This window comes from Sphaeroforma arctica (genome assembly GCF_001186125.1).
Source record: "Sphaeroforma arctica JP610 unplaced genomic scaffold supercont1.2, whole genome shotgun sequence".
Classification (NCBI taxonomy): Eukaryota; class Ichthyosporea; order Ichthyophonida; genus Sphaeroforma; species Sphaeroforma arctica.
This window is the reverse complement of record NW_014040556.1, coordinates 105,161-121,766: the sequence shown is the minus strand read 5'-3', so window position 1 is coordinate 121,766 and position 16,606 is coordinate 105,161. Positions and strand designations below refer to the sequence as shown.

At 44.5% G+C, this 16,606-nt stretch overlaps 3 protein-coding genes across 3 annotated transcripts in view; 2 read left to right on the top strand and 1 right to left on the bottom strand.

Moving 5' to 3' along the window:
* SARC_00051 (hypothetical protein) overlaps positions 1-10,912 on the top strand; it is a gene marked incomplete at its 3' end in the record, with an annotated part of 16,119 nt that extends 5,207 nt beyond the window's left edge. Inside the window, exons 8-19 of the mRNA XM_014306220.1 lie at positions 599-723; positions 1,538-1,656; positions 2,533-2,686; positions 3,909-4,111; positions 4,995-5,128; positions 5,845-5,955; positions 7,091-7,277; positions 8,188-8,286; positions 8,566-8,679; positions 9,356-9,488; positions 9,848-10,038; positions 10,705-10,912. Coding sequence (XP_014161695.1) covers positions 599-723; positions 1,538-1,656; positions 2,533-2,686; positions 3,909-4,111; positions 4,995-5,128; positions 5,845-5,955; positions 7,091-7,277; positions 8,188-8,286; positions 8,566-8,679; positions 9,356-9,488; positions 9,848-10,038; positions 10,705-10,912 — 1,778 coding nt within the window. The remainder of the gene's footprint in view (positions 1-598; positions 724-1,537; positions 1,657-2,532; positions 2,687-3,908; positions 4,112-4,994; positions 5,129-5,844; positions 5,956-7,090; positions 7,278-8,187; positions 8,287-8,565; positions 8,680-9,355; positions 9,489-9,847; positions 10,039-10,704) is intronic.
* Positions 10,913-11,605: 693 nt separating this feature from the next.
* On the top strand, positions 11,606-13,585 carry SARC_00050 (hypothetical protein). The gene is made up of 3 exons (XM_014306219.1): positions 11,606-11,641; positions 12,421-12,499; positions 13,110-13,585. The coding sequence occupies exons 2-3, from the start codon at positions 12,428-12,430 to the stop codon at positions 13,203-13,205; spliced, it is 168 nt and encodes a 55-aa protein (XP_014161694.1). The 5' UTR covers positions 11,606-11,641; positions 12,421-12,427; the 3' UTR covers positions 13,206-13,585.
* A 1,330-nt stretch (positions 13,586-14,915) lies between these two features.
* Positions 14,916-15,970, bottom strand: SARC_00049 (hypothetical protein; the record flags this gene model as incomplete). Its single annotated transcript, XM_014306218.1, has 3 exons — positions 14,916-15,122; positions 15,430-15,504; positions 15,737-15,970. 3 exons carry the CDS (start codon positions 15,968-15,970, stop codon positions 14,916-14,918), a joined length of 516 nt encoding a protein of 171 aa, XP_014161693.1.
* Positions 15,971-16,606: the final 636 nt, after the last annotated feature.

Sequence of the window (16,606 nt, the reverse complement as noted above, 5' to 3'; positions counted from 1 at the left end):
TGTCCGTGTTGTTTGGTGGGGCTTGTTTGTTGTTAGTCGTGCGCTGTACAGCGTCTTTGTCGTTGTTGTTTAGTGGGGTTTCTTTGTTGTTAGTCGTGCGCTGTACAGCGTCTTTGTCGTTGTTGTTTGGTGGGGCTTGTTTGTTGTTAGTCGTGCGCTGTACAGCGTCTTTGTCGTTGTTGTTTAGTGGGGTTTCTTTGTTGTTAGTCGTGCGCTGTACAGCGTCTTTGTCGTTGTTGTTTGGTGGGGCTTCTTTGTTGTTAGTCGTGCGCTGTACAGCGTCTTTGTCGTTGTTGTTTGGTGAGGCTTGTTTGTTGTTAGTTGTTGTTAATTGTGTGGCTGGTGGCGAGAGTGTATGTTGATTCATCGAAGTTGCATCCTATCTTGCTTCCTATCTGACGCTATATTGTACATGGGATACTGGCACCGTTGCTTGTGTCCTGCGAATGAACTGCCCTTTTTGTCTCCTGAATGTCGTCAAGCCACTCGCCATAGTAGTCTATTACCTATGCCGTGCCCTAGTTGCCTCCAACCACCTGCACGAGCCCTAGCAAGCGCTCACTATCGTATCTGTTGCATCTTCCGCGTGTGCACACAGGACTGGTCAGTGAGAAGAAGACAGGCCGTTACATCGAGGGCGCCATCATCGCAGTCGAAGGCATTGACCACAACGTGACCACATCGCCGCTGGGCAATTATTGGCGCCTGCTTGTGCCGGGAAGGGTGTGTGCAGTGTGGTGTGTGTTGGGTTCGTATCACTCGGCTGCTTCGCTGACTGGCAATGGGCGTGTTACCAGATAGTTCGGTACCCCTGGTCTCGGCCGAGTGCCTGTGCGTGCGGTGGTGTGTTTCTCGCCTAAGATGGATGGACGGCCGCCTACTATATTTGGTAGTGCCGTATTTGGTGGTACGGAAGTGTATTGAATACTTTGCCTATCGAGCGCAAGCAATCGCAAAGGTTTAGTCTATGGATTGGGCTGTGCCAGTGTCTGCCTGTAATCCTATGCTCAGTGTTCGGGACGCAGATCTCTTTGATGTGTGCGTACATGAGAGTTGTCACTTGCGAAAGCACAGAAGTTCATGAAGCCCACGTGCCACATGTGTCACATGTGGTGTCACGCGTGTTACTGAAGTTGTCACGCCTCTGCTTTCATTAGCATACGCGTGATAAGGACCTCTCCTTCCACCTACACACGCAGGCCTATGACACAAGTTGCTCAGCTGAGGTTATTCTTGCGCCTCATTTGGATCCGTTTAATTCGCATTCGTGTATACAGCAATCCCCGCACATCTATGCGCACGCGGATCAGTGATATGTAACCGCTCTATTGGGGTTACCACTATGACTCTGTTGAGTTCCCACTGTTCGCATGTGTGTGCAAAGGTCTCCTCCTCCTCCTCTCTCCCTCTCTCTCTACATCCAAGCGTCCAGTTCTGCAGTAGTGTATCGCTTCTCTGGGGTTGCCACCCATCCCCTGTCATCTCCGTTGTATGTGCACATGTGCGCAATGATCTGTTTCCTCATATCCGCATGTAGACCTACAACATGTCAGTGCTTGCAGATGGATTTGTTCCAATTGTTCAGAGGGATGTGACCGTGCCCGACTCGGGCGCCTTGGAGATCAGCTTTGAACTCACAAGGACTTCTGATGCAGAGTATGTTTGTGCTGTAGAGACGTTGTGTTGAACAAATAGAGATGTTGTACTGAACAGGTGCGCTCTGGTGAAGTGTACCGTTATTTAAGTATGTACTCCGCTTTGATTTCCCATCATACCTACCGTGGACGTGTTAAGTAGAAGTTTGCAAAATGGTGGATGGGGCGAGCATTCGGAATGTGCTTTAAAGTTTCCTAAAGGTCTTTCAGTAAATGTTGTTTCATGCCCACTACCAAACCAAGTATTTTTACATATGGCTGCCCACTAAATTTTTTTCTTGAAACCTTGAATAACGTATAGTTCTGCTAAAGTGTGGTGTTCGCATGTTTGTGCAGTTCGTTTCGTGGCCGACTACTTCTCTCTTGAATGACACTTGCTCTCAAAGAGAATAACATTTAACCGATAAGAACGACATTCTCTGGTCTGCTCAGTTATATGTCTCTATCATGATATATATATATATATATGTGTGTGTGTGTGTGTATGTGTGTGTGTGTGTAGAAGTGTATATATATATATATATATAGTGGTGTGTGTGTGTGTGTGTAATATATATATATATATATATATACCTTTGTTGATTGCCCACTCCTACGACAGAGCTGTATACTTATCCGTGCGATCACGACCTATAGATATTTCCTTAGTTCAGCTCAGGTTTTCCACTCAAACCACTAGTCAACAATTTACCACAAACTCCTTAGGTGCGCATGGGTGTGGGGAGGGAGGGGGGGGCTGAACAGACCTACTCGCATGTGTACAGAATAGAACAACACACACATCCAGGACATGAGCAATTGCTTCTGTGAGTCGCATAAAATAGTCACCTGATTCAAACCCTCGTTTTATTCGCCTTTCCTTTTTGGTTACACACAGCATCGTGGAAGAGGAGGAGGAGCCAACCAGCACCGTCAGCGTCACGGCCGCCCCAAATGTGCACATGCAGAAATGGGAGTACAAACACCACGGAAACGACATCGTAGAAGAGTATCTGGTCAATTGCTCGCTGCTGTACCCAGACATCACACGGGTATGTTGTAGAGGGCACCAGACACGGGTACGGGTGACTGTCCCAGTCAAAGGGACGGGAGATGCAACTTCAAGGCACGGGGTATCGGATAGGCGATATACGCTCCTCAACTGACCTCAGCTTAGGATAGTCCTACCCGTTGTGATATCAACGCCACCCAATATCACACCCACACATGTAGCGTCCACTACTAAAGCAGCGCACCTACTCACACCGCCCATGCACGTGCCTACAGCTGTCTGTTATTAGCACCAGCGCGATGTGTTTATATATATTATATTTCTTATTACCACCCATGCACGTGCCGGCAGCTGTCTGTTATTAGCACCAGTGTGATGTGTTTATATATATTAAATTTCTTATTAACACCCATGCACGTGCCTGCAGCTGTCTGTTATTAGCACCAGTGCGATGTGTTTCTATATTTTGTATTTCTTATTACCACCCATGCACGTGCCTACAGCTGTCTGTTATTAGCACCAGTGTGAATTGTTTATATATGTTATATTTCTTATTAACACCCATGCACGTGCCTGCAGCTGTCTGTTATTAGCACCAGTGCGATGTGTTTATATATATTGTATTTCTTATTACCACCCATGCACGTGCCTACAGCTGTTTGTTATTAGCACCAGTGTGATTTGTTTATATATATATATTATATTTCATATTAACACCCATGTCCGTGCCTGCGGCTGTCTGTTATTAGCACCAGTGTGATGTGTTTATATATACTATATGTCTTATTACCACCCATGAACGTGCCTTCAGCTGTCTGTTATTAGCACCAGTGCGATGTGTTTATATATATTATATTTCTTTTTAACACCCATGCACGTGCCTGCAGCTGTCTGTTAGCACCAGTGTGATGTGTTTATATATATTATATTTTCTATTAACACCCATGCACGTGCCTGCAGCTGTCTGTTATTAGCACCGGTGCGTTGTGTTTATATGTTATATTTCTTATTAATACCCATGCACGTGCCTGCAGCTGTCTGTTGTTAACACCATTGTGATGTGTTTATATATTTTATATTTCTTATTAACACCCATGTACGTGCCTGCAGCTGTCTGTTGTTAGCACCAGTGTGGTGTGTTTATATACATTCTATGTCTTATTAACACCCATACATGTGCTTGTCGCTGTCTGTCATTAGCACCAGTGTGATGTGTTTATATATATCATATTTCTTATAACCACCCATGCACGTGCCTGTAGCTGTCTGTCATCGGCACCAGTGCAAAGAATACCAACGTGTACGCCCTGGAGATCAGCAAGAATCCCGGAGTAGATGAGGCGCTGAAGCCGCAGTTCAAGTACGTCGCTAACATTCACGGCGATGAGGTGGTGGGGCGGGAGGTGACGCTGAGCATGATCCATCATCTGCTGACTAACTACGGCCAGGACGATGAGATCACCAGGTACGTTGTGGTGTCGTGGGGTGTGCACTCGGTGTGTGGGTGTGGGTGCTGGGTAGTATTGGGAGGTAGGACGTATAGACCTAGAAGTTTGTGACTAGTCAAGCTCCTATTGTGAGGCGGGTGGCGACGCTGAGTATGGCGCGCCGCTTGTTGACCAACTACGGCACGGACGACGAGACCGGTACAGTGTAGCATGGTGACATGTGCAAATGATGTGAAGGTGTGCTTGTTGGGCTATGGTGGAGCGTTCTATGGTACGGATATAGAATCTGAATAATAAGGTGTGCTTGTTGGGCTTTAGTAAAACGTTCCATGGTACGGATATAGAATCTGAATAATAAGGTGTGCTTGTTTGGCTTTAGTAGAACGTTCCATGGTACGGATGGAGAATCTGAATAATAAGGTGTGCTAAATGGGCTTTAGTAGAACGTTCTATAGTACGGATGGAGAATCTGAATGCCTTAGCTGTGGTTGTGGGGCAAGTTGTCACGCAAGAGTCGATAATATAATCGTCTTGCTGTCTGTATCTACCAATGCGAACCCACCGGCACCTCTTTTGGACTATCATTGGACATGTATCACGAATCACAACCACTGTGTTATTCGGACCCTGTGGCATCCGTATATTTCTAGACACATGTAACAGATGAACACTCATAATCAGTTGATGTGATTGTGCAGATGACAGTACATTCCTATGCACATGTATGTAACAGATAAAAACTCATAATAAGTTGATGTGATTGTATGACTGTACATTCCTATGCACATGTATGTAACAGATGAAACCTCATAATAAGTTGATGTGATTGTGCAGATGACTGTACATTCCTATGCACGTGTCTCGCATAAGAACTCACACTACCTCCATCTGACCGTGTAGATTAATCGACACCACACGCATCTTCTTGATACCGGCTATGAACCCCGATGGCTATGCCGCCCACCGCAGAGCCAATGGTCACGGAGTGGACCTGAACCGCAACTTCCCCGACCAATACTGTGGGGCTGACAAAGGTGTGAGGCGCAGACCAGTGTGTGAGCTTGCCACTATAAGTCCAGCCGTGTATGTGTGGGTGTGTGGGTGATATCCGGCTGTGTGCAACCAGCTTAATGTGTGGGGCTACGTAATGTATGTTTTAGGGTTTTAGAGTTTTAATGCCTGTGTTTATATTCGGCTGCTGGTGTGAGTTGTTGGCGTAGTCATAGGTGTGCAGCGCGTAGAGTGGCCACCAAACGTCACTGTAGCCATCTCCATTTGACGTGTCGTGGGAGACTCATCCCACAGGTGCCCAGTCCATTGCTTGAGTAGAGTAAGTATATGTGGAGTAGGTATGTGGGTATGTTGGTTAGTTTGGCTTCACCTACCTGTCGTTTGTGAACAGAAAGCAGAGTTGGCACGGGTGTAGCTGTGCTGTGGTGTGTAGAACTCTGTTTCTGACAGCTGTACAGTTGTTGGCGTAGCCATAGCAATAGGGAGTACTCGTTTTGACTGATGTAGCCGAACGAAGCACGATACACTTCCGCACACTGTTATATATTTATAGTACCACTGAGTTAAACATACTGCTACATATTTATAGTACTTTTGTACATAATGGATTACACGCCAGTACCGAACATTGGATGGTCTGGCTGGAGAAAGTAAATGGACCGGTATGTTCACGCGTGTACGGGTTCGCTTCTGTGGTTGTCTAGTAACCCATATTTGACAATGTTGCAAATCCATGCAGCGCAACCCGAGGTGGCGAGTATGATGGACTTCATCCTGGATCACCGCTTTTTGCTCTCTATAAGTTTTCATGGTGGAGCCGTGGCAGTCTTCTATCCATACGACGATAGCCGTATGTCTTCAAGCCTTTAGGGTTTAGGGTTTAGTATCAACGTGTGTTTGTACCCATGAGGTGTGCTGACACTTACTGTCTGTCGTATTCCCTGGCTTGCGCTTGTCGTATGCACCGGCGCCTGTCTGCCTGTCACTGTGAGTGTGATGTGCTGTTGTCTTGTGCTGGCTGTTGTGTTTTCTGTGACATGTGCTCTGTTGTATTTGCTAGTGCGAGTCTGTCGTGAAGCACCACATATACCATCGTATACACCCGAGCTTCTGTATAGTAAAGGGACGAGCTATCACCACCTAATAGCGAGCGGCATATTGGATATATATATATATATATATAATCACGCTTCAGTCCATTTCATAGCAGTTTTCTTTGGACCATTGGTCGCTGTGAAGTTGTGCACCCGATTTCAAGTAGTTGGGCTGTGGAGCCGGCACCATGTGTGTTTGGCTTTAGGGTTGTCTATTTCTATTTAGGGTAAGGAACTAAATGGGTGTATCGTCGAGCGCGGGCGGTGTTCAGACCCTCCCTTGCACATACTGCTACATATGTTTAGCAAAGATACCCCCATGATGTCTAAGTACACGTTGCAAGCCAGTATTCATACGTAGTAGGCCCTTCCGTAAAGGCCACCAACGTACCCATTGGACCATTCATACGACCCGTGTACGACCCACCCCAAATGCCCCCCCCCTTCCCCCTCCCAAATGCAAAGACCATATCCGTAGGGAACCAACATCGTTTGTTTGCTGTGGGGTGAATGTAGCCACACACCCACCGTAATGCTCATCACACGCACATAGTATTTGTTGGCGCCAGAGGGTTTGTTTGCTGTGGGGTGAATGTAGCCACACACCCAACGTAATGCCCATCACACGCACATAGTATTTGTTGGCGCCAGAGGGTTTGTTTGCTGTGGGGTGAATGTAGCCACATACCCAACGTAATGCCCATCACACGCACATAGTGTTTGTTTGCTGTGGGGTGAATGTAGCCACACACACGCCGTAATGTCCATCACACGCACAAAGTGTTTGTTTGCTGTGGGGTGAATGTAGCCACACGCCCACCGTAATGCCCATCACACACACATGGTGTTTGTTGGCGCCAGAGGGTCTCACTTGTGCTCTCTATTGCACAGCGGGGATGAACTGCAACCGCAAGTCAGACGGAATCCAAAGCTCAGGCGCCAATGTGTCACCGGACAACAAGACATTCGAGTATCTGGCACATGTGTATGCGGACAACCATCAGACGATGTATACGAATGTGGTCTGCTACGACCAAGACCCCACCTGGGACCGAGGAACTTACAATGGCAATCACTGGTAAGGTTGGTTTTCATCCAAATGTACTTTATATTGTAGTTTGTTTTTCGGACAATTAAACCCCTAAACCCCACTTAGGACAGAGATAACTACAATGGCAATCACTGGTTAGCTTAGTTTTGATCCAAATGTACTATATATTGTACCTGTTGTACTGACAATTAAACCCCAAAACCCTACTTGGGACAGAGAAACCTACAATGCCAATCACTGGTAGACATAGTTTCCATTCATGTATATTATAGTTATCATCCTAACAATTGATTCCTATTTTGGTTTTCATTTTGTTGTTTTTGTTTGATTAGCCTGTGGTTGTCAATCTCTGTACAGGCATGTCGTCTGCTATGTCCCATGTCTTCGCAATAGCGCTTCGCTTGACAGTTGCTTTATCCGCATTGAACCACGTAAGTCCTTCGAGATCGGCCGCGCGTACTTCTGTGTGAGCCGCTGCAAAAAAACTCAATACATATGTATCTCCCCTACAGCTCTGATAATAGCTCAGTACATACGTACCTCCCCTACAGCTCTGATAATAGCTCAGTACATACGTACCTCCCCTACAGCTCTGATAATAGCTCAGTACATTATCTCCCCAACAGCTCTGATAATAGCTCAGTACATACGTATCTCCCCTACAGCTCTGATCGTTCACACAGTGGGCGCCGCAATCCGATCGGCCAAGACACAGGATATACTCAACATCTGTACCGTTACACGACTTTGTGTACATTATCAAGCACGCATACGACTAACCACGTGTGCATTTCACTATTGCCAGCATACATGCTTCTATGTTCGTAGTCACAGCTTCCGCCCACGGATGTATCATCCAATGCGTTTACGAGCACGCATGCCTTACCAACCTCCACTGCTAACAGGGCTCGTCTTATACTCCGTCTACGTTTTGCAGGTACCCTCTCACAGGTGGCATGGGTGATTGGAACTACCTGGAAGCCGGTGTGATGGAAGTGACCATCGAGCTGACCTGCACGAAATGGCCCGATGCTTCGTATGTGTGTGCCTCTGTCCCTTTGTTTTTTGGACGCGTGCACACACACTCACACTCTATTCGCACAGTCCAGTGAATGCAGTCGGCGCGCTAAGCCCCACAGCTCATCTCCAGACATGGACTGTACTGCTCAAGGAAACACTATTGCGTGCGTGTTTGTCCGCTCGCTCGCATTGGATTGTGATGTGTGTACTCTGTTTTCCTCACTCACTCACTCACACGCTGTGGGTAGGTGCTGTGTGGGTAGGTATGCTGAAACTGCGCTCATCTACACTGCAGGGTGATTGAGACGGAATGGAATAACAATCGTAGAGCTATGCTTATGTACCTCAAGCACGTGCACATGGGTGTCAAAGGCATTGTCACGTACGACGACGGCATGACGCCACTAGAGTAAGTCATAGCAAGTCTCAATTTATTAGTTCGCAATCAGTGACGGTCAGTGTGTATTGCCTTATTCCTGCCAGTGGGAATTGGTAAATGTACTATCTACCCCCTCTGGTTTACACAGCAGATGCTAAGGCGATGCTATTTGGCGGGGGGGTTACTTGGCATGAGTGTGCGTTGTAATCGAAGTAGCTTTATTGGCATCTCCAGGTGTATGCTGACTGACATTGCTGTGCTTTAGCAGTACACAGTTCACTCGTATGCCCATTAGTTGATGACCTCATTCACAACAGTACTTGGGATCCGGTCGATACATTGTACATGTATATCGATATTGTGTATATGTATTGTGTACGTGTATATGTATTATTATTATTATTATTATTATATATATATATTGTGATATCCCCGTAGTAGAAGTGGTTAACCAGCTTGCTACTACGGAGATATCACAAAACTGTAACCTATTCGACACGAGTCCCCTTGTCCCCAGGACTCAGTAGCGCTGCGACAACGCGCTTATATATATATATATGTATGTCTGTGTCTGTGTCTGTGTCTGTATATATATATATATATAAATACATGTATCCATACGACCAGTAAATCACCGACCGTGTGTCCCAGAACAATATCCTCTGCTTGTCTCACAATTCATCCATCCATCCCTGTGTCTCCTCAGAGGCGCTGAGGTGCGTATTGTTGGTATTGACAGAGTCACCACCTCTGGTCCTCTGGGAGATTACTTCTGGCTCTTGACGCCCGGCACGTACGAGATCGAATTTTCAATGGAGGATGCGAAAGTCAGGCGTACGGTATGTGTTCGTGTCTCATACCTTTGTGGGTTTTGTGTCTGGGGTGTTGATAGTATATAAGCCGTACCTGTACTGACAGACTTTGGTTTAGTTTGGTTGTTGTTTGCTTATAGTTCAAGCAGGCGCTCATTTTGTATCCACACAGGGGTACGCCACGAGCCCGACGGTGAGAATAGTCGACTAGTCACCGTATGTCTGTCAATCACGCAAGCAAAAGCGTGCAATATATTGCTTGTACCTGAACAAAATCATATATAAGCACACTAATATTCGCGAACACACCCACACTCGTGTACACATACACCCTCACTCACTCACTCACTCACTCACTCACACCCTTCCTGCTATTATACTTGCAGATCGATGTACCGGAGCAATCTCTCACCGAATCCGTGTCGGGGCAAGTGGTTTACAACGTGACGTTAGACTTTAAAGCTGAAGCGGACGAGAAGGAATTCCCGGTGGAGTTAGCGGTGTACTGTGTGTGTGCTATCGCTCTCATCCTAGTTATCTTCGTTCTTTTCAAGCTCGTGAGGTGGTGCTGTTGTAGGTAAGTGTATGAAACAATCATCCATGTCACAAGCTATCTACCAGCAGGCGGTTGCATGCCTTGATCTACCAGCAGGCGATTGCATGCCTTGGGTATTAGCTTGGTGAACCGAATAAGAGTATATCGATTTACGGACGGTTTTGTGTTTATAATCTATATTGTTCGGACGGTTTTGTGTTTATAATCTATATTGTTTGAGAAAAAAGGTCCAGTTATGACTGGTTATTGTGGTGTATAGTAGTCCACGCTAATTCTGCTAAGGCCCACCGAATCGCGAAGTAGAGTTCAGTTGTGCTACTGTTTGCCTACCACAAATGTCGTGGTATGGACAGTCTGCTAGCCAACCAAGAAATTGATGTCTCTGACTTCAGAGGTGCTTGATATTAGGTGACTATTACAACATATATAAATCCAAAGCGTTAAGTGTTTACCCTTTCCCGAACAAACATACAAACTTTGTAGAGGCTGGTCGCTGGCGGGGAAAGGATGTGTTGAATACACAAATTTCAGAATATGCACGTTTCAGTATGACTGGGATAGTTCTATATGTGCAAGCTACATTCAGTTAACTCGGTCGCGACGGCAGTCCTGGTTCAATCAAAGACAAATTTCTACGATTTTGATTTTAATTTCTATACAAACCCGGTTTTATCTCGTTATCCTCAGACCTAACGCCGACCAGATCCATGAAACGGGTCGGGACAAGCAGGGCTTGCTAGGAGACAGTGACCATGACGGCGGGGATGATGTAGTGTTTGATGCGTTCCCATTGGAGAATATGGTTGAAAATGGCAGCGCCGACAGTGACGACGACAACCAATATAGGCTTCAGCACGCCATAATGGGAAGCGACGACTCGGACGTGGAGGATTAGCTACATTTTAAGAATAAAAATAAATGAACTAAACTCTTTAGATGTAGTTCATCTGTATTTATTAATACAGAAATACCTCTGTGTTTGGTCTGAAAGCAGGTCTTCATCCTACCTGACTATTTAGAGTGTTTAATATACAAAGTCTCTATGTACTTCTCTCTTGCGTGATATTTGAAGACTGCTGCAAGATCTCTTATTTAATCTTTTTTTTTGCTTTTGGTTTGTTTGTTTTTATTAATAAAAAGACAAACACAATATGTAAAACAGTATAAAAATGAGGGCTGGCAAGTGGTCCTGGGAGTCTGGGTCCTGGGACTGGACAACTCACTGGAGACTGAGAGACTGTGAGAGTTCACTGATGACTGATCAGGGTGATCACTCACAAAATAAGTTCACAACGGAGGGGTCGTTGAAACTTGCACGTTCCAAAAATAGAATGTACACCTGCTAGCCAGTCGCACCCAGTCCTTAACTTGGTTTTTGGGTGCCTTTGCCCACCTTGGGCCGGAGGCCCTGGCCCATAACATTATAAAAAAACACTTGGCCCCTTGTAAGTTATATAGAGCAAACTGTAAACGGGCCTCCGAAACATACATATTTGATAAGTTTTTCGGGAGAGTTTTTTTACTAAAGTTCGGTATTATATAAATAAATCGGGGCATACAAGTAAGGCTGCATGCAAAATTATCTGGCAGAACATCACCATATACGAACTTACAATTACCCTTGGTATGTGTTGGTTGAATTGGCTCACACAAGTTTATTGAGCCCTTCGCCAAACTAAGCTGTATCCTTGGTTGGCACTCGCTAATATGAGGGTATCTATAGTAGTATTGTATATACCAACCACCTTCTCTTGCACTAATAAGTCGGGGTATCGGTCTGTCAGTGGACTTGCACTGTAGCGGGTGTTCACCCATTTCGCGTGTTGTATATACATGCGTGTCTCCATTTCGCGTGTTATCTGTATATGCATAACGACTTTAACGCGTGACCAAAATCTCCCTACTTCTTGACCACATGAGTAGCACTATTTTGCAGGTCTTTTTGTACCTAGCGAGTACTAAGCAAGTTTACAGCTTTCAGCTGCTGCTGGCGTATACGTATATGTACCCGTCTGCTAAATTTTATGTAATTTGTGTCTGGTCGCGATACTCTGTATTGTACGGGCAAGATTTTGGATTCGTTTTGCTGGTCTTGAGCTTGTATGTTGCTCCATAGAGAGTCCGCTTTTAATTTAACATCTATGGAACTCACTTGTCTTGCATGTTGGTAGGTTTTGTGAATGTGACAACTACTGCTTCTACAAATTATAAACTACCTGTACTTTTTCATATCGCTCAACTGAGCATGAATGCTTTGTAAAACAGCAAACAGCGTATTTGGCCCAGCTTCCACGTTCTGTATATATTTCACCTCAAGTGTATTTACGATGTATCCAGTATTAAAGTAAAGATCTGCTTTATGCCACACCCCACTGATTGTGCGAATGTTTTTCTCATGTACAGAATAAATATGGCTGACCTTCCCATCCCCCCTGGAACCAACCCCCACTTCAATGCGCTAACCACCTATGGCCGACGAAATGTATGTACTGATATGTTAGTACTGTGGAATGCAGGTGCTGATATATTGATTCTGTGAATGATATGGTAGTACTGTGAAATGCTGGTGTTGATAAATTGATTCTGTGAATGATATGTTAGTACTGTGGAATGCTGGTGTTGATAAATTGATTCTGTGAATGATATGTTAGTACTGTGGAATGCTGGTGTTGATAAATTGATTCTGTGAATGATATGTTAGTACTGTGGAATGCTGGTGTTGGTATCGTAAAATGCAGGTGCTGATATCTCGGTATTGTGAAATGCAGGTGCTGTTACTTTGGTATTGTGAAATATATGTGCTGATCTCTTGGTATTGTGGAACGCATGTGATACTGTGGATGATGTGTTGGCACTATGAATGATATGTTTTATGCTCGTGGATGCCTACATCAGGAAGCTTGCTTGCTTGCTGTAGTTTTCTGTTCGATCATTATTGTATCTGCCAGGGTAGCTAGTCGTACTCATGTCTTGGTTAAAACCCTGTGCTCAGCAATGCAGGTGGAAGTTACGATTTAACGTGTTGCGTGTACTCATACAGCTATCTGGTCTTAATATCAATGCTTCTCCTCCTTATCATTTCTTTATCAAAGGTCGTCATTGGTATGGCCGTTGTGTACGTTGGAGCCTTTGTCCTGCTCACTCGAGGAGGCAAGAAAGAGGAGACGCCTGTTGCAGCAGCTCAGTAAATCAAGCTAAAGAGCCGGTGCGTGCGCCGAAGAAACATCTTGGATAATTAAATTTGCAATACTGGCCTACAACATCCGGTTGTTTATCACTGATTTATGATATAACCTCCAATTCATATCTCTACTTTAGTGTGTAAAAGCAGCAGGTTATAAACGAATCTGAAGAAGTATGTGCATACGTATATTCGAATGTGCTTTGATTAAGAACTTCGCCTAGTGCCGCAACAAATTGTAGCTGTATCGATATAGATTTTTATAGATACGTGTGTATCTATACAATATGCTTATATATATATATATATATATATATATAACTGAATATCAGTTGCGAACTTTCATCAATTGGACGCACCTGCACACATTTTCGTAATTTGAAAAAGGAACACTCATAAGTGTAGAGATGAATATCTATCACTTTTTTATCATCTAAACTTTAGGACTACATGTGTATTGTCATTTCTAAAACTAAAGTTCATATCGATCCAATTTCGTTGAATTTTGGCTGGTCACATGATTCGCTCATATATATTTGGCACGGAACACTGTCTAGGCGGTATGTTGTACGATTTTTGGTGGGACCAGGAGCATCCAGTGGCCATCGTTTGTGTCGTCCTAAATCAGGCGAAGGCGATGCAACTGCTTCTCGAGTACTTTGATAAGTATTTGGATGCGCCAAGCTTTACTAATAGGAAGACGGCTCATCACCCGAGTCGCGCTTCAATTTTAAAGGAGAGTTGAGAGGCTATCAGCTGACAGTCAACTCTGGATCAATTCTATTCGAACCTTTATGTGCATTAAAGATATGTGCATCGCAACCAGGGCATCTATGATTTTATATTTACCGTGTCAAACAATGATTGTCGTCTCTCCGATTGCAAGTTGTCTACCATCAAATTGGTGAAATCGTTTCGTTGCTGCAAGTGCGCTAAGGGAAGTGCCTTCTCTTCTTTAATTTTACAAACAAGTTTACATATACAGAATGGCATACACTAAGGACCGAAGAGTGTACATCTATATTGTGTCTTTTAAATTACAAAAAAAAATCAGGATTGTCGCACGTGACACATCTTATACCAACGCGCGTGGCAAGAATTTCCCAAGCACCAGGGTGTTCGTATCATGCCTACTCTTCTGTGGGTGAGTAGCAAAGTCCAGGGGCGACATATTTTCTCGTGACGACGATATGTATGTGGGTTTCAGCAGTCCTAATAAATAGTGATATTTATTTAGTAAATACCTCTGATTGTGAGAGTGCGTTGTAGTAGTCCCCTAACGGCTATAGCAGGGACAAGTGACTACCCGTAACGGCCCATAAAATGACACATTGTATCGGTGCACAGAAAGAAATTTTAGATATTTCAAAGTGACTAGATTTGAGGATTTTCCGTCTCCTGTAAGCTCTTTATTGTGTAGGGGAAAAAAATGCAGCTCCGAAATAACTTCTCAGGCACATCATGTTGAAGCCTATGTGTCCCTCGCCAGGTCAAGGATCATGAGTTGTTTGATGTTACTGAATTTGATATTTGCTTTAAGTATATGCCAAGGTATCTTCGCAGGTCCCAACAACTATGGTTGCGACACCTTTCAAGGCAAGATGGAGTTCGCTCATTAGTCGACTAACGCACCCCATCCCAAGTGAACGTGAGCCAAATGATACTCGCTCCAATTTGTGGATATATATAATTCTTTCTTTTTCAATCTCTCGCAAGCTCAGCCCTCAACCGCCGTAAGCGAGGTTTGCTTTGACGTTGCGGTAGTAGAAGTACTCGACGTTGTCGTAGTGACTAAACTCGCGGCTTTCTCGTCCTTTTCGCCATCACTGCCGCTATCACTATCGCTATCGCTGCCGCTGAGGTCGTCATCGTCCCCCCAGATCTTGAGTTTCTTGGCTTTCACCTTCTTCGATGCGGTAGCCTCCTATGAAATACAAGCACGTCATTGATGTCAGAAAAACTGGAGACTACCACTTCCACAAAGATGCAAATATATCGATTTTGCCAGAAATGTATACACTTGGCACTTTCACAAAACGTCACCAATAGGCGGCCTTCGCTGGCCGGCCGAGCCTACCAATTCCTAGAGGTTGCACAACGGAAGTCAAACCTGCATGATACTCAGGCACTTCATACCATCCAACAGGGACGTTATGAATAGCAAACTAAACTATCAAAATGCTAAAATACTCAATACTTTACCGAAACATAACACCGGCACAAAAACTAACCTCGTCGCCTTCGAACTTCCTCTTCTTCAGCGCTTCATTCAAGGCCTCGTTGACTTTCTCCTTAGCGTCTCGCACCTACGAATTGATTGCACAAAGATAGAATGAGAACCCTTCAATATTGCCTGAGGCTCCAGAGAGTACAAAGATATACAAAATCCGTACCACGGGCGCAAATTGTACTAGATTATATGAGATTGCTAGACCAAATATCACGCTGGCCATCCAGCCGTGTACACGCTGCTAGCTATCGTCAACTCGCCCAATCGCTAGCGAATATGGCCTGCAATACAGTAAGAATCAATCGTACCTCAGTCCCGTGTGCCTGGTGATCAAATGCATGTAGTGGCCCCCGCGTGAGCTGTTCTTGCTTCTTCTTCTTTAACTCTTCCCGTTCCTTTTCCCGCTCTTCAGTCTTCTTCAAAAAGTCCACCATGGTTTCTTGGTCGTGCACGTTTCGTAGTCGTTGACCATTCAAGTCTCGACAAGCCTCAAAATTGGTCGTCTCTTTCTGCAATGAAGTAATATGATTCATCATCAGCATATAGATAATGCGTTACAAACACCGCAAAAAGCACTATCTCAACGATTAAAGACTGAAATCAAATATCGTTGTCAAAAGAACTGTATAACTGAGACACTTTCGGACTACAACACGTCAAACAGTCAAAACAAGGGAGACTGCATTCCAGCTCAGAGCTGGAATGTCGCTGCTCCTGTCTCCCATGTAATATGTAGTATGCTTGAAATATGTTGGTGACTAGGCAACATAGCCGTTAGCTTCATAATAGGAAATACTCGCAATAGCGGAACAGTATAAACCAAATGCTCTGCAGCTCAGTAAAAACATCACGGAACAAGCACCTTGCACTAACACAATTTTTCGTCCACTCCCGATGCCGTAACTATATCATCGCTTTTTACAGTGGTAGAATAGCGTAAAAGAACCACACACAAGTGTACGTACATCACGATCCAGAACAATAAAAGAGGTATACATGCATGCAGGCATGTGTGGTTCCTCATCACGCGATAATAGTGCGTCACACGAAGGGATGAAAAGTTTACAACCCGTAGAAATACATCGACAAACGTATATATTAATATGCAAATATGTCTGTCTGTATCTTCGTGCGTCAATATTTTAATCTATATTTATAGATATATATAGTTAAATATA